The sequence below is a fragment of the Tamandua tetradactyla genome, chromosome 4, assembly GCF_023851605.1.
Source record: "Tamandua tetradactyla isolate mTamTet1 chromosome 4, mTamTet1.pri, whole genome shotgun sequence".
In the NCBI taxonomy this organism is placed as follows: Eukaryota; Metazoa; Chordata; class Mammalia; order Pilosa; family Myrmecophagidae; genus Tamandua; species Tamandua tetradactyla.
In genome coordinates this window covers 6,383,019-6,393,679 of record NC_135330.1, presented here as the reverse complement: position 1 = coordinate 6,393,679, position 10,661 = coordinate 6,383,019, and the positions used below count along the sequence as shown (strand labels likewise).

The following is a 10,661-nucleotide window of genomic DNA, read 5'->3' as shown; positions in this document are numbered from 1 at the left end:
TATCTCTGATAGTTGAAAGAACTTGATTAATAGAACTAGAATGTGGTGGAGCCAAGATTCAGATGCAGGTCCACAGTCTTCACTTCTTTGTGTAACTATTTCCCAGTATTACACATTGATCTCTTAAAATCCTCTCCTTAAACCACTTCCTCATGAACAACAACCTATAGTTTTCAAAATCAGTGCTCACTCTCCTGAGTCATCTTTCTTTCTCTGAAGCCACTCTTAGTCCCTTCCTGAGATTTAGGAAGTTCCCTAGGTTTATTAGCAAGACAGACATAACTCTTGAGTTGGGTGTTTCCAGGAAGACTGTTCATCTCACTGCTTTCTGTTGATTCCTGTTAGCACTAGTTGTATTTTCTGTGATATTTCCTGTCCTTGGCCCTCCGTTTTGGCAGATAGCAGAGCCAGCATCTGCTACTAAGCCAGGCCTTGGGAACTAAAGGTCTCGTGCACTGACTCGCTGTAAGAAGTTCTATAAGGAGTTGGGGGTGGGAGAGGCAAGTACCCAGACCTGAGGTCCAACAGTGCCAGGAAAAGACCCAGAAATGGCTATACAGCTCTAACCTGCTCTCACTAGGACACAAGTGGTTTGGAGAGTGGGCTGGCCAGAGGTTGGGTGGGGTTGAGGGCACAAGGAATGGTTTGTTGCTGAACCGGGTCCCCTCATGACTGGCCCTTGTGAATGAGGTAGGTGGCACTAGAAGGGAGAGAAGGAGGAGGCCTGAGTATTGGGGTTTTTGAAGGTCCTAACGGTTCATGCTGTTCTCTTTTGAGTTCTGAGAAAAAGTCAAGCAGGGCTGAAAATCTCAGCTGTGGGCTAAAGAATGCAATTTGGAGCCGAGGCTGGAAAGGTCTCTGTATTCCTCTCTGCTGCTTCCTCCACTGCCCTCCCCGACCTCACTACCCTGCCTGCAGAACCCCCAGTGGTGGCATCCGTGGAGGTGGGGAGTGGAGGAGGAAGGCCATCTCCTTCCTAAGAGCAGGGTTTGAGAGAACGGTCAGAGCTGGGCCTGCTCAGCGCGTCTCTCTCAGTCTCACTCCTTCCTGGGGAGAAGGGGTGTGGGGACAAGCGGTGAGAGGAGTGGAGCGGCGAGGCTCCTCCCCTCTGAAGAACCCCTCAGAAGTGGGATATTAAATGCCTCTCCCCTGTAGCTCTGGCTTTGGCAAGAAGGAAGTGGTGCCACTGGAGAGAGCTGGGTCTGTGGAATGACTCTCAGGGTTCTATTTGTCCATTCGCCCAACCGCTGCTCTGCTTCATGCCCCAGGGATACCAGGACTTCACAATACTTGGTGTCTATTTCCCAGAAGCCCAGTCTAGTGGGGGAGGTGGGTAAGCAAATAGTCATGGCTAAACATAAAAAGCACTAATATGGGGCAGTGGGCAATAAGGAACACCTAACTCTGTGTGTGTGTGCACACCCGCGTGTTCTCGTGTGTGAGGACACTGTGCAGAGGAGATGCTCTTTGAGTTGAATGTAGAGGATGATGAGGAGATTGGCAGGTGGACAAACTGAGGAAGGGCTTTCCAGCAGAAGACATGGCACGGCCAGGGTTGGGAGGCACGGAAGAGCGTGGCGTGGCGGTCACTAAAGTGGTGAGCCTGGGGACGCAGGCCTGCTAAGCAGCCTTCTCTGGAAAGCTAAGGGAGTCCAAGTGTTTTAAACTGAGTAGTGCCATGCTCAGATCTGAATTTTAGAAAGACCACCCTGATGGCCCAGCCCGGAAGGTAGAGAGAGGGACAAGGTTAGAGGGGGAGGGAAGCCAGATGACGGGGACCGGATGTAAGGCAGTGTGGCCAGAGCCGCCGGGCATTCAGAGGACAGACAACAGGTTGGCCAGGTGGACATCTAGGGGGCATTCATTTGGGGGGAAGCGGGGGGCCAGGAGGATGGCGGAATCCTGATTTGGGTAATGGGTGGATAGTGGCACTGTCTGCATCAAGGGGGGGGGCGGCTAAAAGAGATGCAAGAGTCTGGAGAAAGTTTCTTTTAGGTTTACTTTAAATCCAGTGAAGGCGAGCCTGCATTTGAAGGTGAGGAGAAAGGGGGCTGTGGAAGCTGTTGGCAGCAGGGCGGCGGAGGGCGTGGTGCCCTGGGCCCGAAAGCGGATGCCAATCAGGGCCCCCGGGGATCATGGATTATCCATGACGGTGCTTTCGGCTGAGGTTCCCCGCGGTGACCGTCTGCCTTTAAGCCACACCCCCCCCCCTTGAATGTGTGCCTTCGGGCAAACTTCCCTGAGCTTCAATGTCCTCATCTAAAAAGTGGGGTGGCATTGTACCAACCTCCGGACTGTTCGGTGAACTACATGGGATAATACATGGAGACGACCCGGCACCCAGCAGGCCTCCCCCTCCCGCCCAGGGACTCTCCAGGGGGCTCCGAGCCCAGCGCGCTGATGGTTCTCCCGCTGGCGCTGCTGCAGGCCGCGATGATCTGGCTGAACCATAAAACACGTAGAGAAATTGTTACTTCGTGCTATAAGAAAAAACATTTCAAAGCATTTTTTGGGGGGGGAATGGGGATAATAAAAGGGATCGTGTTGGTGAAAGCGTCTGAGGTATGGGGCACCTCACACAGGGTGGCAGAGTGAGTGGGGGGTGCAGCACCGGGCCTGGGGCCCTCGGCGAGGCCCTGGGGGAGGGGAGGTGGTGGGCGGCGCTGGGCAGTCTGGGGCTCCGGCTGACACCTGGCTCCCTGCTGCCCCTGTCTCTAAGGTTCTGTCACAGCTTCCAGGTATCTGGCTTCCATCTCATAAATCCACCTGGGCTGCTCAGCAGTGGCTGTGCAGGAAATACCTTATATGTGCAGGCAGGTGTGCGGGGCGTGGGTGTGGGAAAGCTCTGCGGAGATGAATCAACACTGCCCTCTCCTGTGTGAATCACCACCAGGCCTGGGAAGGGCCGAGGGGGGTGGGGGGGAGGGAAAGGGGGAGCAGGGAGGAGGAGGAAAGAAGCCCTGCAGTGACCCGTCTCTGCCGCCAGGGGGCACTCCCGGACGGGCAGAGAGCGGCAGGCGGCCCGTGGGAAGCTCCCGTCCGGGCAGCGGGCAAGGGCGTGGCTGGAATGCGAGGATCCGGAGCTCCCAGGCTGGGCTTGGGGTGCGTCCCTGCCTTGCCTGGCCCCGCTGCCTGCTTGTGCCTCAGTTTCTCTCCTTTTATAGGGAATTGGAGAGTTGTCAGACCAGGATCGAGCTCTGGGGGCCCTTCCATCCAGCCTCCATGCCCCCAGACGGAGGGCGAGCTGCTCAAGGTCACACGGCAAGCTGGTAGCAGATGCATATGGTTGCACCAGTCGCATCTGCTGGACCCGGTCCTGGCTTTGGTTCCAGTCCCGGAGACACCTGGGAGGGACCGCCCAGCGTGCCCGGGGCCAGCCTGCTTGTCTTCCTCCCCACTGCTCGGCTTGTTCCCTCTGCCCTCACAGCCCCTGTGTTTCTGTGACTTGATTTCTCTTTGACCTTTTCTCCCAGTCCCTCCCTTTCTCTCTCTGGCCTCTGTCTGCGGAGGAGGAGGTCGCTGAGCTCCGTCTTTGGGTCCCTGGAGCAGAATGTTTCCTGCAGCCACCCCTCAGGGGTTTGTAGGTCTCTGGAGCTCCGCTTTCTGTTTTCCAACCCGCTGTCTCAGTTCCACTCCTGGGACCCAGAGGAGTTACGATTTGGTAGCAGAGTCCGTGGGGTGATTCCAGAAGCCGAGGAGGCTCCTGGCCCCTAATTTACTGTCCTCAGTGTCTCCCTGGCCTCCTCCCATTGCCACTCAGGGCTGTAAACACAGTCAGCACCCGGTGTGGGCAAGACCCTTTGCTTATGCAGAAATGAAAAGGCCTCGTCCCTGCCTGGAGCCTGAGCTCACCGTGGGGAAGGGCCGCGAGAGAAGACAAGTATATACGAGTAATTCGATCCAAAGCAGAGAGAGGGACAAAAGGAATGCTTTGTATGTGACAGAACTGGCAGAGACCAAATTGGGTTGGGCCCTGGGGAGAGCTCCATGAACTGTGGGCATTTCATGGGACTTTGAAGGATGGGTGGGATTTCCGCAGGGGGAGACAGGTAAGGTGTGTGTGTAGGGGGGCATTTTCCGAACAGAGGGATCAGCATTAGTGAAGGTGGGATTGGAAAAGGCACAATGAGCAAGGGCAGGGCAGTCAGGGTGGATGTGAAGGAGGCTGGAAAAAGGGGGGGCAGAGTGCTGCCACCAGGCTTTACGGGCAAGCCGTGGGGCTACCGTTGGGGTTTCTGGGCAGTCAGGGACTTGCTGTGAAAAGCAGTGCATCGCACCCCACCGGCCCCCTCAGCGTGAAGGGTTCTTGTTCCAAGCCCTTCCTGAGAACAGGCTTTGATGGGGAGGAAGGTAGCATAAGGGGAAGGCACCCCGGGCGGCTGTAGAAGAGGGCGCGGGCGGCCCTGAGGTCTGACTGCTCCACGTCCGCACGGGCTGGTCCCCTATCCCGAGGTGTCGGGCAGGGCTTGGGGGGCACCAGGGCCTGGGACGGCCCCACACCCCCCTGGTTTCACAGTCTGGCCCTGCATCAGTTCTCAGGCGGAGGCTTCTCTGTGCCGCCCTCACCCGGGCCCCCCTGGGTCAGGGCTGGGCGAGGGGCCCCGGGCTCTGTGCTGGCTGGGTACGGGTTTCTGCGCTGCCCTGGCCCTGGGGGAGAAGGGCAGGGCCGCTGAGTCACTGCCTGGGCATCTGGGCTTGGATCCACGGGGTGAGTCACCTAGACTAGGGGGAGGGGGGGGGCAGGGGGGGCGGGCAGCAGTGACATCTGGAGGGGGAGGGGAGCTGGCTGCAGAAGGGCGGCACGCAGACTGGGTCCGGGATGGACTAGGAGGAGTAGGTGAAGAGGGCTCTGGGTGGGGCTGCGTGGGCCCAGCTCGGCCGGGAACCCCCTGCCCTGGGCTCAGTTCTGAATGGAGCCCGGGGAGGGGCGTGAGAGGCATGGGGGTGGCGAGGGGCTACCGGCCCTGGCCTTGGCCGTAGGCCTGGCCTCCTGGCTTGGAGAGCTGTCCAGTCCCATCTTCTCAGAGTGGGGGATGTCCCCCCGATTCCTGCCACCTCCCAAGGTGGAGAAGAAGAGGCCACGCTTGTCATCGTTGGTTTGCTTTGTTCTGTTTTTTCCTGGAAAATGAGAAGGTTCTCAAATTGCCTGTGGTGGTGAATGCATACCTGTGTGTTATACCAAGAGCTGCACTTTGTGTTTTTGTTTTAAACCCACGGGGGCTCACCCCAAACCCGGAGCCCTCTGCAGGCGTGTGCAGAGCAGCCCCCCTGCCTTTGCGGCTTCCCAGGCCCCCTCCAGTCTCCTGCCAACTCCAAGGGGGCCTTTCAGAGTACTTTTTTAAGAACACAGTTGCCTTATTATCTCGTCAGAGGTGCTCTGGGTGGGCCCTTAAAAGTAGCTTTGTCGGGCGGGCCACGGTGGCTCAGCAGGTAAGAGTGCTTGCCTGCCATGCCCGAGAACCCGGGTTCGATTGCCGGTGCCTGCCCATGTAAAAAACAAAAGTAGCTTTGTCTCCCCCACCCCCAGGCTGGCCTCTGCCCTCCTCCTCCTGATACCTCCCACCCCTACTTTCTCATGGTGGCCCTAGACCCCCCCCACCGGCTCTCTGTCTGTCTCTCTCTCTCTCTCTCTCTCTCACACACACACACACACACACACACACTCCTTACTTACTCATTCGGCCCATTAGAAAAAAATGGACAACTAAGGCCTCGGGGCTGTGGGTTTAGATCCCACGTGCTCGTGCGGGAAGCCGCCCCCCTGCGGCTGTGACTCACGGGCCACCCCAAGAATCAGCTCCCACGGCCAGGGGCTGCCCCCGGTGTCTGGGTCCAGGCCTCCTCCCCAGACGCCTCTACCCGGTCTGTGGCCAGGGCCGGCCGAGGCAGGCCTGAGCTGGGCCTAGAGCCCCGGGGCCTGCGGGCAGAGCTGGCGGCCTCTGGGCGGGAGGGACCGGGAGGGAGTGGCGGGCGGCCAGGCTGCGGTGGGTCAGGTTAAGGCAGGTTCAGTTTCCTTCGGGTGCCAAGTTGGGGCCGGGGGCATATGAGGCCCTGCCTGGGCGCCTGGCCGCTGGGCTTCCTTCCTAGGTCCCTCCCCGCCTGGGCTGGTGAGTGTCTCTCCTCGTCCTGTGATGGCTCAGTCTCCATGGCCGCTTGGTGGGAACAGCCTGCCGCCTCTCTGGGTCTCTCTTATTTGGGGGCCCTTCTGCGAAGTGTCAGATTGAGGGGTCTTACCCTGTTCTCTTCTGTGGGGGTCTCGGTTTGGGGCTTGTGCTGACGCTCTCTCTTAGGTTTCCCAGTCTGAGGGTCCCTCAGGGAGTCTGCCAGTTTGGGGGTCCCTCTGTGGGTCCCTCAGTTTGGGTATCTCAGTCCAGGGGCCCTTCTCTGGGGGTCTAGGCCTGGGCATATGAGCTGGGTGTTTGGGGGCTGCTTTAAGGAGACTCTTGAGTTTGGTTTTGGTTTCTGGGTTTGTTTTTGCGAAGTCCTAGACTCTAGCGGGCTAAGGAGCAAGAGCCAGGGTTGTCACACACAGGGCGCTCCCGAGTGGCAGCCCAGCCCCGCATACCGCCCCCGCCTTCTTCCCCCATGGCTGGTCCCGCTCTCCCGGGACCCGGTCTGGCCTTCCCAGGCCGGTCTGAGCATGCGCAGAAACAGGGCCTTGGAAAAAAATGACCTCCGAGGTCTCTCCTTGTGTCCCCAGACTTTTCCCTGATCCCTGGGCCCCGGACATTTCATTTCTTTAGTTCCAATCCAAAAGATGATCATGCTGCTTGCTGGTGGGGAGAATGTTTAGTTGCCACCACCCTGCCCAAACCCGCCCTGAGTCCTGGAGACAGCACCCCATGGCTCAGTGTGAGGGAGACCAGGGCCCTGTCCAGGCCGGCAGTCTAAGGAGGAAATAGCCCTGCCCCAAGAGCTGCCAGTTAGATGCGACAGAGATGCCCTCCGGCCTTAGGAGCCCCTTGTCTGGTAGGGAAGTGGCTCCTCAGGGAGCCTCATACTCCCACGCCACAGCCAGCACCTCAGCGGGCAGCCCATGACCCCCACAGGGAGACGCCAAGTGCCGACTGCCTGGCACAAGGCCCCCTGTTCTGTGGCATGACGGGGTCAGCATGGACACTCTGGTCACTTTGTCGTTTCCTTCCCCCGAGAGATTCAAATAGGGGTGCCCTACCCTCAGGGAGGAGCTGAGGCCCTGCCCTTGGCGACCCCTGAACACAGAGGGAGATTTAGCGGCTGCCCTAGGGACCCCTGGTTTGAGGGGAGGAGGCCGCCCCTGCCTTCCTGTCCGGAAGTGGGTGTGGTGCAGTGGCCCTGGGACACAAGGACAAAAGTGGGTCCTGCAGGCCCACGAACCTTGGGGTGGGTCCATCACCTGCCACCTCTGTGGCTCCAGATCCAAGATGTCCAGTCCCTTGGGGCAGGCACTGGCTGTGATGGTCACCACCTTCCACAAGTACTCAGGCCAAGAGGGCCACAAGTTCAAGCTGAGTAAGGGGGAAATGAAGGAACTTCTGCAGAAGGAGCTGCCCAGCTTTGTGGGGGTGAGTGGGGCCGGCCTGCAGGCAGGGGGCCTCCAACATCCTGGTGTGGGGGGGACAGGCCGAGCTGTCCGCTTCTGTCCCATGGCCGCACGGCGGGAGAGGGGCCCGTGCGCCAGTGCTCTCTGAATGGCGTGTTCCCTGAAGCAGTCCAGAGAACGAAGTGCTGCAAGTCCCTCTGAGTCCAGCTGTCCAGTCCCCTCATTGTAGAGTGGAGCAAACCAGAGCCCAGAGTGGGGAGGTAACTGGCACCAGATCACACAGCTCTCTCTTCTTTTCCATGTTTAAGAAGCTGTGTAGAGAGAGAAAACCCAGCTAAGACATGCATCCTGGGGCATTTTGCAGAGAAATACAGTCAATTTGCCCCCTCCCCTGCCCAAACTGACTGGTGGATAATCCCTCCTCCTCCTCCTCTTCTTTCTTCATCTCCATCTTTGTTAAACTTTTCTGTTTTGGCCTGGTATTAAGATGCGTTTGCCTTTTCTGACTTCACCCTGCTGGAGGTGAATGTGGGGGGCAGCAGTGGCCCCCCAAAGCTTTGGTTGCCTCGACAGCAAAATGGGGGGCATTGTTCCCACTTTGCCAGGTTCCCCCGGGCACTGGAACGAATCCCATGCTCAGAAGAGCGCCAGCCCACTGCCCGTCCCCACAGGCGGTGCCGGATGCTCCCACCAACGGTGTCTGTCTGTCCATCCTGCCTCTCAGGGCCTCCCAGTCCGCTGCTCAGCCGGCGGTCAGGTGGGGAGGGAGAGCTGGACCTGGGCCGTTAAGCATGTGTGTCTGCGGCGGCTAGCGTGTGTGTGTGCGTGCGTGTATGTTGTTTGGTGTGTGTGCATGTGCATGTGTCTGATGTGCGTGTGCGTGTGTGTCTGGCGTGTCTGTGTGTGTCTGCGGCGGCTGGCGTGGGCGTGGTGCGGACTCCCTCCCTGTGCCTCCAGGCCGAGATGGACGAGGCGGGGCTGAGGAAGCTGGTGGACGACCTGGATGAGAACAGCGACCAGCAGGTGGACTTCCAGGAGTACGTGGTCTTCCTGGCCCTTGTCACCGTGATGTGCAACGACTTCTTCCAGGGCTACTCAGAGCGGCCCCGAAGCGGGGTCTCGGCCCCTGCCCATGGGCCTCTTGGGCCCAGGAGGACTCTATCCTTTTCGCTTTTGTTCTCAATAAATGATTTTGTTTGGAGATTATGTCTTAGTTGCTGAGTGATTCCTGCAGCCCAGCCGGCTCCACCGGAATGCTGGAAACTGAGGGCACCCTAGACCCCACCCTCTTTGGGGCCCTGATCTGCCTTCTGGAAATCTTCCCGGGGAGATTGGCTGTGCCTTAGGTCTCAGACTTTGGCATTTCAAATCCTAGTAAAATTTTGGAAACTGAGACAGGTCGCCAGTATTTTATTTTGCCAAATAAAGATATTAAAAGAAATCAAATACCATCGACAATTACTATTGTTTCATAAAAAGAGAAAATTTCAGTTCCAACAAAGATGGAAGGAAATACTCTCAGAATGAAACAATGAATAGACCTTGGCATTGTACCAGAACCTGCTCAGAAGGCATAAGATGCTCTAATCAATCCTGTGAGCCTTCATATTAAAGATTCCTTGTCAGATTACAGGCCATAGGCTGTATATATGTATATGCTTTTAAAAAATTATTAGTGAAGCTGTTTTTCTTTCCATATCTGTCATCAGGATGGCTACCTCTAGTTTGCATTCTTTCCTCTCTTACTGGTCTTCTCTGAAAGCAACAAGGACCCAGTGCATGTCAGCATTCTGATTTTTTCCTTACCATTTCCCCTAAAACTATGGCCTGGGTTGCCATATATTCTGCATCCTCAGGTATATCAGGTGACAGTGTGACCACATGCTTTCCTGTTTCATAACAAGGGTTACCAACTTTCTAACCTGCAAAGGTTAGGTCCTCATGTTTTCTCCCTTTCCTTCCTTCATTCAGTCAATTCCATATTTTAGGTTCTCTTTCTTTACGAATCTTGCTTCTAGTTACCAATTCTCTACCAGTTAGGAATGTATTCAGTTAAATGTATTACAGAAAACCTGACAAATACTGGTTTAAATATAATGGCATTTAAATGCCACACAACAAGAAGTCTGGGGTAGGCAGTTCAGTGACTCAGAGATGCTCTTCTGGTTATCTATTGCTGCACGACAAGCCATCATGATGCTTGGAAGCTTAAAACATAGATTCATTGTCTCTCAAGGTTCGTACTAGACTGGACTCAGTTGGTGATTCTCACTGGGGTTTTCCCATGTTGTTGCAGATGGAAGTTGAGGCTGGAGCAATCTGAAAGTTCAACCTACACAACACCCAAGGTAGCACTCATGCCTGGCAACTGATATTGGTTGCCAGCTGGGAGCTCAGTGGGGCCTGTCACCTGGAGTGCCCACCTGTGACCCCTCTATGTGACTTGGGTTCTCAGAGCATGGCAGCTGGATTCTGAGAGAGAGAATCCCCAAACTGAGCATGCCAAGAAATCTGAATAGAAGTTGTCAGGCCTCTTAAGACAAGCTCAGAAATCCTAGAATATCACTTCTGCTGCACTGTATTGACCAAGCAAGTCTTCAAGACTGGTCCAGATTCAAGGAAAGGAGAATTAGACTCCATCTCTTAAAGTGAGAGCATGCATGAAGTTGATGGTCACCATCTTTGGAGATTATGCACTAAAGTCTTCCCTCTAGAGACCACAATTTATTTCCTTCCTACAACCTCCTTTCTAAGACCCAAAAAGTCTCATCCTGTTAAGGAATCAGCTTGAAGCCCAAGATCTTGTCATCTAAGTCAGGTCAGATGAGGATGAGGCTTTTCTGGTATAGTTCCTCCAGTATGGCTCTTTAAGTATGATTTCTCTTGACCTGAAGTCTTTTGAACAGCACACTCAATGTACAATGATAAGACAGAGACAGGTACTTGTAACCAATGTTCCCTTCAAAAGGTTCTGTATTTTAGAACCTAAAATGGGGGTGCAAGAGTAGTTTCGTGTACAATTCTTGCCTGCCATGCGGGACACCCAGGTTCAATTCCTGGCCCATGCACTTCCCAAACAAACAAACAAATGAAAAACCGAGCAAAGAAAAATTCTACACATGATGCTGCAATAAGGGGA

At 55.9% G+C, this 10,661-nt stretch overlaps 1 protein-coding gene across 2 annotated transcripts; it reads left to right on the top strand.

Moving 5' to 3' along the window:
* Positions 1–4,008: 4,008 nt before the first annotated feature.
* Positions 4,009–8,962, top strand: LOC143678735 (protein S100-A2-like). Of its 2 annotated transcripts, XM_077155686.1 has the most exons (3): positions 4,009–4,049; positions 7,397–7,544; positions 8,480–8,962. In XM_077155686.1, exons 1-3 carry the CDS (start codon positions 4,021–4,023, stop codon positions 8,741–8,743), a joined length of 441 nt encoding a protein of 146 aa, XP_077011801.1. In that variant the 5' UTR covers positions 4,009–4,020; the 3' UTR covers positions 8,744–8,962. The 2 variants fall into 2 exon arrangements, with proteins under 2 accessions (XP_077011801.1, XP_077011800.1); XM_077155685.1 differs by lacking the exons at positions 4,009–4,049; positions 7,397–7,544 and adding an exon at positions 7,809–8,279.
* The last annotated feature ends 1,699 nt before the right edge of the window (positions 8,963–10,661 follow it).